General features: G+C 48.8%; 6 protein-coding genes across 6 annotated transcripts; 3 read left to right on the top strand and 3 right to left on the bottom strand.

Moving 5' to 3' along the window:
- Window positions 1-3,015: 3,015 nt before the first annotated feature.
- Window positions 3,016-7,337, top strand: F9C07_2150734 (uncharacterized protein). Its single transcript, XM_041290916.2, has 4 exons — window positions 3,016-3,881; window positions 3,957-4,737; window positions 4,879-5,982; window positions 6,052-7,337. The coding sequence occupies exons 2-4, from the start codon at window positions 4,268-4,270 to the stop codon at window positions 6,575-6,577; spliced, it is 2,100 nt and encodes a 699-aa protein (XP_041144615.1). The 5' UTR covers window positions 3,016-3,881; window positions 3,957-4,267; the 3' UTR covers window positions 6,578-7,337.
- Window positions 7,338-7,558: 221 nt separating this feature from the next.
- Window positions 7,559-9,662, bottom strand: F9C07_5009 (putative nuclear envelope protein; the record flags this gene model as incomplete). Its single annotated transcript, XM_041290919.1, has 3 exons — window positions 7,559-9,116; window positions 9,167-9,434; window positions 9,530-9,662. 3 exons carry the CDS (start codon window positions 9,660-9,662, stop codon window positions 7,559-7,561), a joined length of 1,959 nt encoding a protein of 652 aa, XP_041144614.1.
- A 397-nt stretch (window positions 9,663-10,059) lies between these two features.
- On the top strand, window positions 10,060-10,929 carry F9C07_5008 (t-SNARE; the record flags this gene model as incomplete). Its single annotated transcript, XM_041290915.1, has 2 exons — window positions 10,060-10,356; window positions 10,411-10,929. The coding sequence occupies 2 exons, from the start codon at window positions 10,060-10,062 to the stop codon at window positions 10,927-10,929; spliced, it is 816 nt and encodes a 271-aa protein (XP_041144613.1).
- Window positions 10,930-11,271: 342 nt separating this feature from the next.
- Window positions 11,272-12,144, bottom strand: F9C07_5007 (holocytochrome c synthase/heme-lyase; the record flags this gene model as incomplete). Its single annotated transcript, XM_041285336.1, has 1 exon — window positions 11,272-12,144. One exon carries the CDS (start codon window positions 12,142-12,144, stop codon window positions 11,272-11,274), a length of 873 nt encoding a protein of 290 aa, XP_041144612.1.
- Window positions 12,145-12,747: 603 nt separating this feature from the next.
- Window positions 12,748-14,032, top strand: F9C07_5006 (mevalonate pyrophosphate decarboxylase; the record flags this gene model as incomplete). Its single annotated transcript, XM_041290914.1, has 2 exons — window positions 12,748-12,818; window positions 12,889-14,032. 2 exons carry the CDS (start codon window positions 12,748-12,750, stop codon window positions 14,030-14,032), a joined length of 1,215 nt encoding a protein of 404 aa, XP_041144611.1.
- A 290-nt stretch (window positions 14,033-14,322) lies between these two features.
- Window positions 14,323-18,730, bottom strand: F9C07_2230870 (IkappaB kinase complex, IKAP component; the record flags this gene model as incomplete). The annotated part of the gene is made up of 9 exons (XM_041290908.1): window positions 14,323-15,350; window positions 15,416-15,695; window positions 15,745-15,878; window positions 15,930-16,168; window positions 16,224-16,566; window positions 16,619-16,772; window positions 16,833-17,392; window positions 17,446-17,538; window positions 17,593-18,730. 9 exons carry the CDS (start codon window positions 18,728-18,730, stop codon window positions 14,323-14,325), a joined length of 3,969 nt encoding a protein of 1,322 aa, XP_041144610.1.
- Between the last annotated feature and the right edge of the window lie 15 nt (window positions 18,731-18,745).

Here is an 18,745-nt window from a genome sequence, read left to right as displayed (position 1 = left end):
AAGAAGAGGAAGAAGAGGAAGAAGAAAAATTTCAATAGTGATAGCATTACCGAATAGAGTAGAACAATAATCAACTGGGGTCTGCAAGTTACCCTTGCCTTGAATCATTTTGCCCCCTCTTCGGCCTTTTAATTTTTATTTTTGATTATTTATCTGTTGCTAGCGAAACCTGCAACGGGGATGAAGCTCCCAAGACAATTCTTGCGGCAGCTTCCTATTGCTTAAAGAGGCGTCAAAAGGAGACCAGTGGAACGAAACGAGAATGGTACTCCGTCTTCCATACTGGGCCTTACTTTTGTATTTTTCTTTATTATCATTTTTTTTAGCCCAAAATAATTTTCAAATAATCCCTATGTGATTACCAGCTATTTGTTCCAGTTCCTCACCGCAGGGCCCCAGTGCGTTATAGAGTTGGGATATCATATCCGTAAAAAACCTCCGACATTCCTACTTCCCCCGGCCAAGGTCTTGAGTATTGCTATTCTTGTTCAACTACCCCTTTTTCTTTAGGTTTAAGGGAATTTCTCAGACCGTCAACCCCTCATTTTCCTCCCTATACTACGATAATTTAAGCGTTTTACCCATCCAATTCCAGGGACGGAGTCTTCGGGGTGCGACGGAAAATGCCAAATGACAGCACTGTGGCAGTGCATGTATCTAAGGACAAAGTGGGTCCCACTAGACCACATTGGCGGCGGGTCAAGCTCGACAAGGCCACTAATAGTTGGCTGACGTTCGTCGGCACACTTCACGGTGGGTCTATAGTGTATGTAGTAGTCGGGTGCATGTATGCACTCGGTACCCTGGGCAGAGAGTGACTGTGTTCGGTGCTCTTCCTATTAAGTTCTTCTGGAATTTCACAGGTAATTCATGTATGGCTGGGAACACCTTGTGGTAAATTTGGAAACTGATTTGTTGAGAATCAAGAGACATACTTTAATTTTTTCTTATTATAACACAAGTAAAAATCATTTCGAAGGAAAAGGAGACAATAGCAAAGGAAATACTGTACACTATACACTGTACACTGTATACCAGTATGAGAAGTCAAGATGTTGTACGGAGGAAAATCCCGTCTAGGTAGGTCGACTTCAGAGGACCATACTTTTCATATTCAAATATCTTAATATCGACGATACAATGGTCTTTCCAGAAGGGGAAAAGGTCTCAGGGTGACCCGCCTTTCTAGTTATCTTCTAGCGAAGCCTTACGAGTCTCGATTGCAATGTTCATGTTCATTCTTTTGTCTGTCAGATCTCCATCTGTCCAGGCACCGAACTTAGCGAGAAAATTGTCCCTGGTAAGGGTAAAAGGAGTCGACCGGGCACCATGCAACCTTGGATATCAAACATTTGTTAAGCGGATGTAGAAACCTTTTTTTTTTTTTTTTTTTTTTTTGTATCCCCATCCTAAGGCCAAAAAGCATGTTTCTAGTCCAGCGGCAGGCATCGGGAGAATCCAATGGCGTGTGAGAATCGAACGGGGACAGAACATTCGAAGCGACATTGTCAGTGGTAACGGCGGGTATGGGTTGAGTCCAATTGACCACAAACCATGAAAAATGAAATAATAACGAATGATAATGGCAAGAATCTGCCAGCACTGCCTCATTCCAAAGCATCCGTCCCCAGTCGCCCTTCCACGCTAGTCCGTGCTCACCGCTCTAAAAACGAAAAAAATAATAATTCTAAATTTTTTTTTTTACATTCCTCCAGTCCACGGTAATAAAATTCAAATAAATCATTCCTTGACTCACTACAAAGCCATGGGGTTTTATTATTGGAGCGAGGTGTTGTTGTGTGCCTCATGACGGGGGGAATATGGGCTAAAGAATGATATCAAAGGCCTGACTTAAAGTTCTGCTAAGACAGACCTTAAAAAGTAAACATATGATCAACTTTGCGTTTTCCTCTTGGCCATGGCTGATGACGGATTACTTACTATCTCTCTGAGAAAAGACAACTACAAACCCACTTCTTCCTTGCTCCTCCTTTTCTCTCTCTCTCTCTCTCTCTCAACAGGCAAACATGAGACAATTTGCCTTGAGGGGAATTCCCCGCTGTATTATCTTGTGGTAGTCTCGTCTCAAGGCTCCGAAATGCAGGTTTAACTTTCATAGCAGGAACAATCAAAAGGATGACTTACTGAAAAGGGAAAGTAACTACAAGTCCCAGTGACATATTGAGTGATATTAAATATGATTTAGCAGTTCTTGGTAGATCCCATTAAACGTGGCCATCCACCAGCCCTGCCATCCCGCGCGCATTTTGAAACGATGTGGTTCTTGAGTCCAGCCATGAGGTTAATCTTTTGTTCCAGAGCCAAGGACAAGTACCATACGAAGTAACCGTGCCATATGTACGTATTCTGACCTTCCTTACGTTTCGTACAATTTTACCTTGCTGGGTAACGCCTCAGTGCTCATACGTGGTATTTTTGAGTATTTTTTACAATTTGTGGTACTGCAACAGTCTGACAAGCAACCCAAAAGTTTAACCAGCAAAGCAAATGCAAGGTGTTCCCTAAGGGGGGATAAACGAAATTTGTGGTTTTTCTTATTCTGTTCTATTTTATTTTTTCATTTGGCTTTTCCCCCCAAAATAGAGGAATAATTTAGAGAGAATAGAAAAAAGAAAAAGAAAAGAAAAAAGAAATATTCACGGGTCCCTTGGCTAGCCTTAAGACCATTCTTGCGTCTCGGGTCTTTTCCTTTCTAGCCTTGTAAGTATGAATGTTTCCTTTTCACAATTCTCTTTTCCCCTGGTTCATTACCGCAGTCATATCGAAGGAAAAGGACTCCATCTTAGTTGGTCAGTCTAACTTCCACGGGGTCCACCCTGACCAAACTGCAGTAAAAGCGGAGACAGAAATACCAACGTTTGTATCATTGTGAATAATGGAAGTTTGGTTATTATTATCTAGGTTTCTAGGTCTTGTCCTTCTAATCTCTGCCTCTCCTCCATACATACGAACTTTTTTTTTTCTTATCCCCAATAAGTATTATTACGACGACTACCCCGTATTCCTTCTATTCATTGGCGCAAGTTTTGAAATTTGTCCATGCTTACATAGCTGACAAAGAAATCAAAAAGACAAAAGAATAAAAAAAAAAAGGAAAAAGAAAAAGGGAAAAACCACCTAGTGAGACGGAAGAAGTCAAGAGGCAAAATCAATCTTGAAATTACAGACGTTATTTTCCTCCCGCCCAAAAAGCCTTGTAGGGACCAATAAGACGGTGGTTAGCACCACCATCCTTCCAACTTTCTTACCTGTCCACCCAGACCTTCTGCCTCACCTTATACATACAATCTGAACTTACACCTTGAGGCACTTCCTTGTCTGCCTCAGGCCCGCCGTCACCTTGACTGGCCCTTTCTGTCACTTGAACTTTACCTTCACTTTCCCTCCCTTTCCATTCCTTGTTGAATTTGTACAAAACCAACACGTGCTCTGCGACCGTTTTTGTTCTCCTCTGAGATTCTCCATCCCCTCCGAACTTACCGGATTCTAGAAAGAGGGTTGATCGTGGGGAAACAACCGATTCACTGCATCTTGTCTAACATTTACCCACCCTTTCCCTTTTCTCGAGGGCATACATTGCATAACCGCTTGTCCTCCGCTGCAACTTTCTCCCGAATATATCAGCGGCTACTTATAAACACCCAAAGCCCCCCTTCTGAACAAGTCTTCACTATGTCTTGTGGTCCTTGCGCCGTCCTCTCTCACTAAATTGCCGCTCTCCGGCGAATTGATGGCACACAACTGGTTTCGCAAACTGGTGCGCGACTGTTGCGAAAAGCCGTTGAAATAGTGAATGACTGATCTGGTCACCTGGAAATCAAATTAAATCTTGTCAACGCAACCCAACGGACCTTGAGGAGGTGGGTTACTGCCTGCTCAGCCCTATCCTGCTCTCGTCAAAGTTACCCGACCACTTACCAGCTACCGCTTGGCAGACCCTGACCACTATTGCCACCAAGTCCGCAGTCTTCCTACTGCAGTTTGACTCTTCTACTTCTTTCGCCTTCTCCGACTTTTGTTAGCACTTCTGCAGCTTTTGCGCTGGCTCTAGAAGCAGGATCTTCTTGAGGCGTTAAGCGGGGCTAATTCATCATCTATCTACTTATTGATCTTCTGCAAATTGCATCCAGCTAACAACGAACGTCGTGCCTCTTTTATATCACCCACGACTTTGGTGAGGGCTTGCGTTTCGTTGTTTAACTCGTCTCTCCTTTTAATCTTGAATTGATGAGCAATTGATCGTACGATGGACTTGCCGCGAATTTCGCCACCCTCGATCAATGTGCATGATTTCACTAGTGGTTCTTATCACAGCGCTACTGAACGACCCTCATATGCCATGCCGGGACAGTCATATTCCTTGCCTGGGCCTATGCCAATTCCCGCCAGTTCAATGAACACATTTGCTCCACCGCCACTTCCACCGCCGCCGCGCATCAGAGACCTAGAAGACGGTTACGATGCTGGTTGGGTGCATGCTAATTCTAAGGGACCCAGTGCAAAACTGGCCCCCATCAATCCGAGTTCGAGTCTATTTGGTGGCCATCGCCGTTTAGAAGCCGTACCTCAATCCGATCGAATGGCGCTAGACGATTTGGATGGCAGACACAGCGGTTTGCCTCTATCAAGAAGTCCGGAGGCTCATATACGGATTGAGCCTCCACCACCAGCGGATGACGGCTTCCGGAATTCAATTCCCTTTAACACCAGTCCTATGTAAGTTCTCAGGGGGGCGCTCTTGAACGTCGCTCACCCTTCCTGGTTTGCGCATTCTCAAACCGTCGTTCCATGTTCTTTCATTGAATGTTTCGCTATAACTCCTCCATCCAGGCCAGTATCACTAATATCAATTGATAGTTTGAAAGGCGAGCAGGACTTCTCACGACGGAGCGTGAAGGACTCGTCTGATGCATATGACCAGCATCTTCTGTCTAAAATAGGGAAACCACTCTCTCCTCGACAGTCTTTAAGTTTGGGTACCGATAATAGAGGCCCTATATCAACACTTCCCATACCTTCTAGAAATCTTGGAAGCTTACCCTCACCTGGTGGCTCTGACGGGTCTACGCTCGACGTGAGGTGGTCCATCAGTTCTCAGTCGGGTGGGATATCGCCTGGGACTAAAGTTGGCTGGAGAGACTATATCGGTTGCCGAAGTCCGAGTGTTGAGAGCAGTGCGCCTTCTTCTGCGGTAGACTACGATAATCCTAACTATGTCCGCCGTCGGGGAGGTGGAGCCACACCGCAAAACGAAGACTCGCTCAGTCTCCCGAGTCGATCGAATCGGGGAAGCTATGATCAAGGTATATTCTCAGACATCGAAGGAGATTTCTCAACGGACGAATCATTGCTACCACGTTTATTCAATGTTCGTGAAGCAACACCGCCGTACTTGGACACATCCAAATCCGGCATGAAAAGACGAGCATCTTCTCCTCCGAGAGAACCAATTAGCGATGATAGGCACACGCTACATGTAACGACAAGTAATGGTGATCTCTCGCAGCGAAGGACATCTGGCCACCCGTTTACGAATACTCTATCTGTCAATAGCGCCTATGCCCAGAGCCATGGGAGTATATCGGCAGCGTCGACTTTGAGCCTTCGAACTTCTGGATCGTACTCGTCAGCAGCTCTTTCAGTGGGAGGAAGCAGCGTTACAAGCGCGTCAGTGTATGAGCGGTCGCCTGGGGGCCTTTCTCCAAATTCGGACCTCGAATCATTCCATGACAAGTTTCATCTCAACCCTACCAGCCCTGGCGGAGTTTCAAACCAACCGGCAATGAGAGGTGCTCCGGGCACTAATACGCTAGAACCACCTAATCCAAATGTCGCAAGGAAAATGTCTTTGCAGACGAGCTTGAACGTCCCAAACCAAGCAGGTTCCAAGATGGGTGGTTTGTTCATTTGCGATTGCTGTCCCAAGAAACCTAAGAAGTTTGACAGTCCCGAGGAACTTCGGTAAGTCTCAATATAGTCTATAAGTTTCATCGGTGACAGGACATTCTCTAACCTATGACCCTTCAATAGCGCACATGAGATGGAGAAACAGTACTCTTGCTTATTTTGTAACAATCGGTTCAAAAACAAAAATGAAGCTGAGCGCCACCAAAACTCGCTCCATTTGCGCCGTCATTCTTGGTCATGCGCTGCCCTACCAGGATACCAGGCTGCGTTCCATCCTTCGTCTTCTCCGTCAAGCCAAACGAATGCAGGTCCCTCACACGACACCTGTGGTTATTGCGGTGAAGAATTTTCTAATTTCCCTCAGCCTGACTGGGACCGCAGGTTCGAGCATTTGACGACAGTGCATAAATTTGGGGAGTGCAACAATGCGAAGAAATTCTACCGCGCGGACCATTTTAGACAACACTTGAAGCACAGTCATGCTGGAACCAGTGGAAAGTGGACCAACATCCTGGAGAACGCCTGTATGAAAGAGGAAGCGCCTCCTGAACCCAGAAACGCCACTAGCAACGGCGGACCCGGCCCTGCAATGGGAACGACTGCGACACTTACGTCAAATAACATTAACGAGGTCCTCAGCGGCTGCTGACAACCATTGCGCTGGTGTACACTACTGGATCAGGGTTTCTGTGGAGTTACAATGCTCTGACGCGCTGTAGACGACTACAAGTTTGTGTTTTTCCTGGGCACGTGCTGCATTTATTTCTCTGCCTTTATATTCCTTTTCTAAGGTTAAAATACCCACTTTCCGTCGTCAGGATCACATTCCACCGAATCCTGTCTGTTTACTGCCACTCCGCGTAGGCGGAGTGCAATTTCTTCTAGTGCATCTCTTTCATGCATCATATGCACTCAGCTTCTGCGTTCAACAAAAACTTTTCATCTGGGACAAATAGGACATGGTATAGGGTGGGATTATGGTTGATTTATAAAGCATCGGTGGCCAATTTAGCATAGAAAGGGGGAACTGTCATCATGATGTGACATGATATACTTGCTTTTCCTTACTATCTTTTTTCCTTTTTTTTCTCAATTCAGCCACCTTTTGGCGATGGGGGACATGGAGTCTTGGAGAAATTGACTTGGGAGGTTGTGTCTGGATCATTTACTGCGCATGGGTTGTTTTCTTCATATTTGCTTCTCTTCATCCCTTTCTCGCCTTCTCTTCTCACCTGTTTATGGTCGTTATGATGTGGCACTTGGGAGACTTTTGTACCGGGTGCTTGATATCTCTGTAAATAGATTTCTGTATATGGCCAAAAGAAAAGGATATACAAAAACTCGACATACTACAATAGAGTGACGGTCTGAGCAGGCAATACCCAATAATAGAAAAAGAAGTCAAAACCATTGAATTTGATGCATCGCAACGCCAGAACAATGCATAGGAACTAATCTAAGTCGTAACTTTTTTCACCGGGCAAAGTAGAACCAAAACATACAACGACCAAAAGCCAATGTTCATTAAGACAATGGGCGAAGTATAAATACACCGACCGCCTACACCAGGTAATTTAGAAAGGAAAACAGAATTCATCCCCCGTAGACTCTCATGACGCCTGATTTGAATTTATAGTCCTTCCTCGATTAACCCTGCTGCCTCCTTTGCCAGTCGCAGGTCCTTGCCGACAAGTCCGATGTCTTTGAGGTAGAGGTTGAATGCGGATAGGAGATCCTTGAGAGAGCTCTTGAGGGTGTCGAGTACGAGATCCACGTCTGGGACTCGACGGGCCTCTGCTTGTGCTTCGGGGTTACTTGATGGTGGGAAGTTGACGTCTGTCCAGTGGGCGTCGAGACCGCCGTGGATAAAGGGCTCCAGGGTCGTGATGGTGTTCGTGAAGAGGCGTACGACGTCAGGCACATCGGCCTGCACTTTGCCGTATTGGTCTTCCTGCAGACTTGCGATGAGTAGGCGGGTGAGCGACTCGATGGCGTCGACGATGGGACATAGGTTTGCGTGTGGCGCGCCTAGGACAATGCCTGACAGGCGGCGGTCGTACGTTTGTCGGAAGAGTCGGCCTACTGGAGAGCGGAGGAGCTGTGCGATGAATGGGTTAAGGTTTTCTGGCTTGCAGGTTGAAGTGCCTGTGAGCATCTTGAATTCTTGCGATGAAGCAAGAAGTTTCTGCTTGCGCTCTGGGCTCAATATGGCAGTGGATGCACGGTCGAAGACATCGCGGGCTTTGGCCCGGGCAGCAGGGGTCCAATCTGCTGATTGTCCGTAAGACTTGGCTGTTGAGCTGAAGACTTCCCCGATCTTCTCCTGCCGCGAGTTCGCTTTGGGAGAGGGAGCAAAGACGTTGTCCGCTTTGAGAGGGTCTGTTAACCGAGGCAGAGTACGGAGGACCGGTTCAGTCTGTTCGGCTTGTGCAGGCTTGGAACCCGATGACGGGTTCTTCTGTTCGTCGATGCGAGTAGCAATGCCCTTGATAACCTCGGTGGCAGATTGCAGGATCTGCGACCACGCTGGACCACCGTCGCGATCAATATCATTGAAGATCGCCTTTCGTCGGTCAGCAAATCTCTGACTGATGAAGCATAGCTCCCAGAATGCGAAAGATTTAACAGTCTCCTTCTTTGCGGTCAGCCCCGTCAATAAGCTGCCATTGGGGTCTTTCGTCTCAGCCGTCAATGGCTGGCCACGTTTGAGTGGCTCCTTGCTAAGGAATGCGGAGAAGAAAAGATTGGCAGTTTGCCAGCAAAGAACAAGGAGACCTCCGGAGCACATCGTGCGTAGTAGCAAGCCTGGTCCAATTGGCCCGATAAGTCCTGGAGGAGCCGCGGCAGACCTAGGGAAGTCCCAGAATAATTTCGCCCAGTACATGGTGAAGCTCCAGGCCGGGCGTCTTAGGAAGAAGGTATACACCACAGGGCAGACTGCGGCGACCACAGCACTTCTTGTGAAGCCGTCTTTTATAAGTCCAGGTAACGCAACCTGTAAGCGCTTAGACACCGGTTCCACTGGGTGGGTTCTCTGATCAGCGTTGCCGGCAGCCCGTTTAGCAACCGGAATAGGTACACGGTCGAAATCGTAATACAGATGGACAACTGATTGCACAATTGCGAGTAGTAGGTGGCAAGTGTAGAGGTAAATGGGCCTTTCGTTTAAGCTTGCGCGCTCGTGGGGCCTATATCTCTTAGGTTACAAGACTCCGTGAGTACTGCGGGGGGCACATACCGGCCTCTATTGACCCATTCCAAGTGTGCTCCACTGGAAGATGACCATTTATAGATCTCACTAAACCACCATGCCGAGAAAATATACCATCCAAAAGTTTGGACGACATCGAGCGGAATAAGGTACTTTAGAGTGCCTAAAGGAGAGGCAGTTGTTCGCGAGCCAATGTGTATCTGTCCAACACGCAATACGAAAACGACGAGACTGCAGATAAAGAGCAAGACGGTACGAATTCCACATGCTCCAATGGGAAACCAAGCCCATAAAACTGGCGGAAGGTGACATTGTTAACCACCAATTCGTTCAAATGCAGCATTTCCAAGAATCCGTCATTTGTAGTAAAAAAGGGTTCCTGCTACTTACAGGACGACTTATCCCCAATCAAGAATGCGACTAGGTAGCAGACAAGCAGCGCTAATGCAGAAGCATGAACGAAGCGTCGGTGCAGCGCTGAAGTCAGGATGCGCCGATATGGGCGCGGGCGGATAGCAGCCATAATGCTAGTTCAATGGGGGACTCCAAGATCTCTTAGGTAGAGAAGGAATGAAAATTCACAGCATGATCAGAACTGCTGCGCAGTACTATCCTTATATGCCAGAACTAGGAAATCAAGAGGCAATTCGACGTATGAGCTGAACGGGCAACTGAGATTCCGAGCAGCGACGGCAGCATGCGACGATAAAATGAAGCTTTTTGGGAAAAGCATCAAAACACACTAGCCACAACCCGTTGGTCAGGTGATGGACCCACTAGCCACGCACCATATTATTGCAGCCTGCAAATCCCGGCAGAAACCCAGGTGACCGCCCGGCGATCCGCAGGTTGACGTTTCATCCGGCGGCCCTCTTCCAACACTGTTCCATTCATCGTCACGCTGCGTCGCATCGCCCACCATGTCTTTCGACCGTCTTAGTTCTCTAGAATCACAGCCTACTACCCTGCGTCGCTCCGACGATCCACAGTATCGAGATGATCCCGAGTTTTACCAACTCACTGAGAGTCTTTCGAATCAGCTGTTCAGCCTAACGTCGAACATCACCCGGCTATCGGACCAGATCGCGCTTCTAGGGACAAGGCGAGACACGGAACGAGTCCGTGAACGAGTTCACAATCTTTTAGAGCAGACTCGTTCGGGGTTCAAGGGAGTAGGCGAAGGTATCAAGAAGGTGCAAGCATGGGAGGATGTTAATGTATGCGAATAAAGCCAAACTCTATGTAACGCGCTACTGACATTCATCCGATAGCCTTCTCAAAAATGGACACAGCAAAAGCTATCTTCAGAATTCAAGGCTACTCTGGATGAGTTCCAAACTGTCCAACGCCGGGCTTTGGAGAAGCAGCGCGCATCTGCTGTTGCTGCCCGCACCGCCGTGGAAGAAGGTGAACAACCAGCGGTTGAGGGAGCTACGCAAGAACAGCAACAGCTACTTCAGGAACAGCCTCGACTTGCGAACCAGGATGAGGTGGACTTCCAAGAGTCTCTAATAATTGAGCGCGAAGCAGAAATTCGCAATATTGAGCAAAGCGTTGGCGAACTCAATGAGTTGTTCCGCGATGTCGCCCACATCGTTCACGAGCAAGGAGGCCAGCTCGATATAATCAGCGAGAACGTTGAAAATGTTACCAACGACACCCGAGGAGCTAATGTTGAGCTCCGCAGTGCCAGCAGACATCAAAAGAACGCCCGGAACAAGGCTTGCTGTCTGCTTGTCATCCTTGCCGTCATCCTAACTATCATTGTGCTGGCGGCTACTATTGGATAAGTCGGTTCAGTTACGCCTTAATCTTTCCACCTATCATTCCTAGTCTACTTGTATTGTTCATTATGGCGGCTCTTGTTCATGATATCCTCTTGTATGCAGTTCTATGTATTGTTATGAACTATCTATTCTCTCTCATGACTCAATTTTATGACCAGCAGGCGCATGCGAAGTGAGGGAAGTGTATCTTCATTTCGTCCTTCTATCCTTATTTGTTCCTTCTTCTAGAGTATCATACATAGCTTGTGTGTTATACAAAGATTATACATCAAAGACCATTGCCCAATATGCAACCAAACTCCAGATCGCCCTTATGTGCATCGCGAACGTAAATGGTGAGCCGCTCTACAAGCCTGTGAAGCGGCTAAATCTCATCCTGCAGCCTTCAAAAGTGTTCAACTTCGGCCGTACATCCAAGTAGAAGCTCAACTTGCCAGGCCCGGCATTAGCAGCCAAACCGGCCGGTCCACCGTTGGCTCCAGACGATTTCCCTTGATAGAAATCAATAACGTACTCGACTCTCTCTCCATCGCATCTCTCTACGACCCAGTCATGGCGATCGAAAGGTAGTTGGTAACCCATTAGGTTGTTGATGCGAGCGCGAGGACTCAGGAACTGGGGGTCAACGCCCAGTCCGCGGAATGAATATAGCTTCGGGCCTCCACATTTCTTGCTGCCAGGATCAGACCGGGGCGCTTGTTTCTCCCATTCTAGGATCTGTTGCCAGGCACGCTCGTTGACGGCATTATGGATTGGGATAATGGATGCCACAGAAGTTGCTAGTTCAGTAGGCGAAGTGCTGGAAGCCGGTGTGTTACCTTTGCGCATCAATGCTTCGAAGAATTGGCGCTCCGATGGGTAAATCCAATTCCCGCTCTTCTCATCATGACCAGTTTCAGCTTCCGCATTTGAGGGCGTGCCGTGCGATACAGCCGATGTAGTATATGGGGATGGAGGTTCCGCGGCAGCATTGGGAGAAGGTTGCTTCAGGTCTTGGTCGAAAGCTCTGGGAATACTGCTCACTTCGCGGTCACTCGACAGTGGTCGTTGTAACTTTGCTTTTGATTCCCCATCTTCTGTAGGTAAAGGATGAGGAGGACCGCCTGAGGCCTTATGTTGTTGTAGCCAAATCTCACGGGTCTTGTGATCCACCGGACATGTTGCAGCCGGCGCAGATTCGGCGGCAGGTGTTGACTGAGTACTCGCACCAGCTCCCATTATCAGATCTTTTCGAATTTTCTGGGGTTGATTGACAGGGCAGACGAGAATGCCGATGACAAATCGGGTCGTCGATTTCTATGGAAGAAGATTTACTTGCGGAAGGCGGAGAGAGAAGTCCTGACAGTTTCACCGCCTTCTAGTGGAATTGAATTTGCTCCGCATTTCTTCTCTGTTGGGAAGGCGGTCTCTCGATTCATCATATCGAGTAGTAACTAGGATACGGCACCCTTCTGAGACTCATTGATCCATTTAGGCTTCTCATATTGATACCAGGAGGAGTATCAGAGATGTCAATTGATCAGATGCAGGGACAAGCTTATCCTTTTGCTGGAAAGGGATAAAGTTGAAGCGATCGTAGGACTATTGTCACTATTGTATAGTACTGTATAGATCATGTACTGAGGGCCCCGCCTGCCCCGAACGGGGCTAGTGCGTGTATGCGGAGCTCTGAAGTTTTGCTGCCCATAAATCATATTTCCCAACAGGGAAATCCGTTGCCCCTCATCGTCCAGCTCCCTCCCTCATATACGACCTCTTTTTCCTCCACCACACCTCTTCTTCCTGTATTATCCGACAGTCATCACCTTCTATCCTACCAATATGGCTGCTCCTTCTGACAGTACGGTCTTTCGGGCCACCACCACAGCCCCAGTCAATATCGCTGTTATCAAGTTTGTCTTCCATACCCCTGAATAGCACGATTGTCACTAGGCTACATTGATACTAATCATGGATCTGAAGATACTGGGGTAAAAGGGACGCCACTCTGAACTTGCCTACGAACTCCTCCCTCTCTGTAACCCTCTCGCAGCGTTCTTTGCGCACCCTCACCACTGCCTCATGCTCTGCCAAGTACCCGACTGCCGACGAGCTTATCCTCAATGGCAAACCTCAAGATATCCAGTCCTCCAAGCGCACCCTTGCTTGCCTTTCGAATCTGCGCTCCCTCCGCCAGGAACTTGAAGCTGCCGACTCTTCTCTGCCGAGACTGTCTACCCTTCCCCTACGGATCGTTTCCGAGAACAACTTCCCCACCGCCGCTGGCCTCGCCAGTTCCGCCGCCGGTTTCGCAGCGCTCGTCCGTGCCGTCGCCGACCTTTACCAGCTTCCCCAGTCCCCCCGAGACCTCAGCCGCATCGCTCGTCAGGGATCTGGTTCCGCTTGTCGGTCTCTGATGGGCGGATATGTGGCCTGGCGCGCCGGAACTCTTGCCGATGGTAGCGACAGCTTGGCTGAGGAGGTTGCTCCCGAGTCACACTGGCCTGAGATGCGTGCGCTCATCCTGGTCGTCAGCGCTGAAAAGAAGGATGTGCCCAGTACGGAGGGTATGCAAACCACCGTTGCTACTTCCAACCTCTTCGCGACCCGCGCGGAATCTGTTGTACCCGAGCGGATGGCGGCTATTGAGACTGCCATTCAGAACCGAGATTTCCCTGCCTTCGCCGAGATTACCATGCGGGACTCCAATGGCTTCCACGCCACCTGTCTCGACTCCTGGCCTCCCATCTTCTATATGAACGATGTCTCTCGCGCCGCTGTTAGGCTCGTCCACGATATTAACCGTGCCGTCGGTCGTACGGTTTGCGCTTACACTTTTGATGCTGGTCCGAACGCGGTCATCTACTACCTTGAGAAGGATTCTGAACTCGTTGCCGGTACCGTCAAGGCTATCCTGGGCGCCAGCAGTGAGGGCTGGGACGGTCCGTTCTACGAACCTCTTAAGAGCTTCACCGCTCCGGGTGTGGCATTGGATAAGGTGGACTCTAGGGCTGTTGATGTGCTCAAGGATGGTGTCAGTCGTGTGATCTTGACCGGCGTCGGTGAGGGTCCTGTCAGTGTCAACGACCACCTCGTCAGTGAGACAGGTGACATTCTCTCCAACTAAAAAGAAGATTTACAGCACGGTCACTTTAGCGTTGTCGGGCAGAGTGATCGACTGAAAGTCTGAAAATTTCCTAAATTAAACATAATCTTGGCGGAATCTGCTTCACAGGAGATACCCTAAGTTAAACTATATGCGAATTATGCCAGAAGCAAGTCTACAGTTAATAATGGTCATTGCTTTACTTGATATGTGTTTATTGATCAACATTTCTAATATTCCAACTTTTTGAGACCCTGTTTTAGGTAAAAAATTCGTGGTAGTTCTCAGTCATTTCCTCTGCCGTCAAGGCTTCAGTTCAGCAACGCCGACTGTTTCAGCTCCTTGACTGCCGGTGCTTCTCGAACACCTAGGGTAGCCGCAATGCTGTCCGCGAAAGCACGCTGACCACCCCTCGGTGAGACCTCTTCAGCAGTATTCACATTAGTCTCAGGCTCAGCGCCGTCAGTCTGTTCGCCTCCTGGCGAAGCGACGGCACCGAACACTTCGACTCGAGAGTCAGTACACAACTTGAGCACCTCCTGCATAGCCTTTTCAATAGCGGCGGCACGCTCCCGCATGCCCCGTCGGAGCAGTGCACTAACAAGAGTCTCGACCTCAGACACCGTCGAGTTGACTCTTTCGATAAGACGCCGTACACTGTTCACCAGGTATTCTTCCTCGTACACTGTTCCCTTCTTACCACTAGCACGCTTACGCTCTTCCTTCCGACGAGTCTTGGAAGTCTGTCTCGTCATATTCGTCTTGCCAGTCTTTCCCGTCTTGCCAGTATACCTCGTGAACATACTGCGACCGGCAAGTGTAGAAGCATCCGTAGGTGCAAGGGACACGTTATCTGGGATATCGACACCCATATCTCCTCCCATCGTGGGATCACCTCCGAAATAGGCCAGCGGGTCGGTAGCGCGACGAACGCGCAGTTCCCCGATACGTGGTACTTGGGCGTTCAGCTGAGATCGGAAGTCGGCAAGAAGGTCGGTCATGGAGCCCATAGCGTCTGCCAGACCTGTATCTACGATTTCCGGGACGAGATTTTGCTTGCCGTGCAGTGCGAGGAGGCGTGTTGCGTCGGCGAAGCGAGAACCGCGGCACAGGAGACGGGCGGCCAAGGGGGCGTCGTGGAGGTGTTCTGCGTGGATGTGTGCTGCGGAGACGTAGTCTTTGTTCTCTTCTATCAGGGTGGTGGCTAATTCCAGTGCGTGTGCTTTGAGCTTTTCCTCTGATAATGGGACCATTATTGCGCAGTACAGGGATTCGCGCCAGAGATGGACCCGCTGGTAGCATTGGTAGGCGTCGGTGTATAGGGAAAGGGATTCGTAAGCTGGGGTTCGTTAGCAGCTGATATATTGTATTGTGGGATAGAGAGGTATGTGTAGGGATACGTACCGATGGCTGCTTCTTTGTATTTGGATTGATCGTAGAGGTAGTCGGCGTAGAGATTGGTCATGTCGCGTAGTTGCTCTTGCTGGTATTTGTAGAGATCGATGGCATCCTTATACAAAACATGTTTGATAGCATACGCCCTGAGCTCATCATGAGCGTTAAGCACGTGAAGATGTCCCAGAGCCTTGGCCCATCGTCCGAGATAGTTATCAATTTCGAACTGTCGTCGAAGCTCAGGCAGCTGCTGTAGCTTGCGCAAGAATGGGAGGTATTCCCTAGGATCCTAAACGGCTTTAGAATAACATGCTTGCGGATTTGCTGGCGCTACTTACACGTTGAGCTTGCTGGGCAACAAGCAATGTGAGCTCAAGGTCGTATAGACCCAACGCAGTATCGTATAAACGGTGGGCATCGGACAAAAAGCACATATGTTCCACTGCATCTTCTGCTTGTTCGGAGCTCTGATCTATTGTAAGGTGAGCGGCTGGCCAAGGATGGTGGTGAGATTTAGACTTACCTCTCAGGCGTGCAACCAGTTGAAGACCAGCCTCAAGGTCTGGTGGTGACTTGACAACATGTGCCGTGACAAGATTATGCAGATTAGTATCGATCTTCTTGTCCAAAGCAGCCAAGAAGGCATCACAGATCCGATTAACCTTACCCTTGGCCGGGGCCTTAGTGGCAGGTACCAGATTGTCGTCCGCCTTAGGTGTTTTCAGCGTATCTTTGTACAGGGTCTCAGAGACATCCTCCTCGCTGTACATTGTTAGGAAGGGAGCACCCTACAAGAGAATGTGCACATTGGACGTACCTTAGACGGGACAGAAACTCGTCGATGAAGTCAACTCTTTTCACTTGGTCAATGAATAATGGGACACTTTCCATGAACTGTTCTGGGGCGTAGTCATGAATAATATTCATATCTACCATTTGGCTGCGGCAGGTAAGGAAAGCCGAGCGGTAGTTCTTGCGGTCAATGAAGGACCTGATGCCCGCTAGGACAAGAGCACGGGGGTATGTGGTCTCGATATTACCACGAGGTGCCTGCAACACAACGGCAAACACACTAGGTATTACCGACACCAAGCGCGAACCACGCTCAATGCTTCTGCAACGCTCGTCGGTCTCTGGCGTATCAGGAGGGACCTCCATGTCTGCCGAAGGGTTAGCCATGATGCGGCATAAGATGGACTTTAAAGCACTCACCCTCTGCCCTGGTCAAGTGAACGAATTTTAGGAGGTGCTGAGAAGTAGTGAACAAGACGTGGGATTGGGTCACGAGGAAGGAGGTGCAGTTCTTCGCAAGCAGAGTCTTATTCGCGTACAAGGCGCCAGTCTTTGTCATAGAGATCAAAAGATGCTTCGAAGATTAGCATGCGCGAGAAATAAGTAGCGAGCTAGGGTCCAAAAAAAGGATTACCTCATCTTCTGATAGCTGAACGGCATTGGCCCAATATGTGTCGACGGAAGGACTCTGCGTGTACGGGGCTGCTACAAATTCCTCTGTAGATGGCATAGAAATGGTGGAGTAGGCAATTGGTTGTCCATATTGGCTGATGTGAGAAATCCACAGTGCCTCATGGTTGAGGGATGGGAATATTGAAACCAACTGCTCCGACTCGCCCGCCTGGTACGCGATTTTGGTTGTTCTAGTTTCCAAAGTCGTTTGCTCGATGTTGGCATTATTCGGTCCACGACTCTTGAGGATATAAACCTCATTCTCATTGATAAAGGCAAGTTGCCGAGGCCTGCTGTCCAAAGCATCAGACAACGGATAGCTCGACTCAAGAATAGGTGCAGCCACTGGGCGAGTCTTGAGGGACCACATAAATATAGAGAAACAATCCTTCGTCAGGACAGCAATACGCGTGCCCGACTTGCTGAACGCGACGTCAATAACGTTCGAGTCCAATATCAACTCATTGTGGGCCATAGGTGGCGGGACACCCGCAAGCCTCAGCGGAGTCAACTTGAGAGTTTCTTTGCTTGGTTAGAGGAGCATTAAATCTGCTTTGGAAGCAATTAAAACTTACTTCCATCGATGACAGCAACAGCTCCAACATCATTTGGCACAATAGTCGAACCATGAGAGACGTCAAACACAAACTCCGCGTCCAATATCGACTCTGCAATGCAGTCAGTACATATTCCTTAATCAATATCAGATACAGAGAAAGTACCTGAAGCGCCTGCAACAAAGCGCAGTGTCTTCTCCTGGTGCCACTTGAAGGCAAAAGGATTTGGGCAGCTGGAGTTCACGGCCACAGGAAACTCCTGCTTTAAGTAGTAATGATAGTTACCCATTGTCCAGAGCTGGACCCTGTCTTTGAATTGAACAGCGAGTACCGTCGAATCGACATTCCAGGTCAGGTGGATATCCGATGCCCAGGATGACATTTCTTCCTCAGTGAGGCGAAGTGTGAACTCTCCGTGACGCAAGCCGTTTCTTTCGAAAAATACAACATCAACTCGATCGTCACGTCGTTGGATACCGGCAATAAGATTACCATAAGGCCTCCAACTCAGGGCCCCTTCCAGCCCATCCACTGGCTCACTCACACTGTCTAAGGTTCCCTCTCTAGAATATACGCGGATTGCGCGACGAGTACCCTCTTCGATACTATTTACCGCGACATAGGCACCATCTCCTCTCCAGGTAATAGTTGTCCTCCTATCATCATTACTGCTCAGCTTTCCTTCGTCTACCCTTTCAGGGACCGTCGGGTCACGAAGAGCCTTGGCTCTCTTTCCTTGAAACTGTGTTTCCTTCTTTCCCCAGCCAACGGAGACATGTTGAGACGCCTTGAGGTCCTCTGGAGTGAAGGTAATTTCAGCCACATTCTCGAACTCCCTGGTCATGTACAAGAATGTGTTAGCTCTTGTGGTTAGAGCTAAGAGTTCCTCGTCTGGAGACCAAGCAGCAGCAGTGATGCCCACATCAACCGAGCCCAGAATCTCAATCTTGTCCTCCCCTGGAAGAGGTTCTTCACGGACAATGACGATATCACCCCCTTCAAGTACTAGACAGGCACTAAGGTTGTCTGCAAAATAATGGAGAGAGAGAACTCGGTCACAGGGGAGGTCTGGCAGAGGGCATGGTGCGTCCCATGAGGCGATGCACTCAAACACATCTGCGCCTACGGGCTCTGAGAAATAGGCGTCTTGACGCTTTCTCCTAAGTTCAATAACTGGATTGCTCTCAGTAGGACCAAAAGTGCAAATTACTGCATCCGAGGCAGTGTCCCAAGCAGTAGCTGTTAATGGCAGCTCACTCTGAAGCTGCACCTCGGCGAGGCGAACATTTTTCAAGTTGCGCATATCTGATAAGTTTAA

This window comes from Aspergillus flavus, chromosome 3 (genome assembly GCF_009017415.1).
Source record: "Aspergillus flavus chromosome 3, complete sequence".
Classification (NCBI taxonomy): domain Eukaryota; kingdom Fungi; phylum Ascomycota; class Eurotiomycetes; order Eurotiales; family Aspergillaceae; genus Aspergillus; species Aspergillus flavus.
This window is presented reverse-complemented; position numbering and strand designations above follow the sequence as displayed.

Bases quoted from the DNA above. Each gene is read 5' to 3' on its own strand.
- F9C07_2150734 (XM_041290916.2), top strand. From the start codon at position 4,268: ATGGACTTGCCGCGAATTTCGCCACCCTCGATCAATGTGCATGATTTC. The intron at 4,738-4,878 runs GTAAGTTCTCAG...ATCAATTGATAG, and splicing joins CCCTTTAACACCAGTCCTAT to TTTGAAAGGCGAGCAGGACT. The intron at 5,983-6,051 runs GTAAGTCTCAAT...ACCCTTCAATAG, and splicing joins GACAGTCCCGAGGAACTTCG to CGCACATGAGATGGAGAAAC.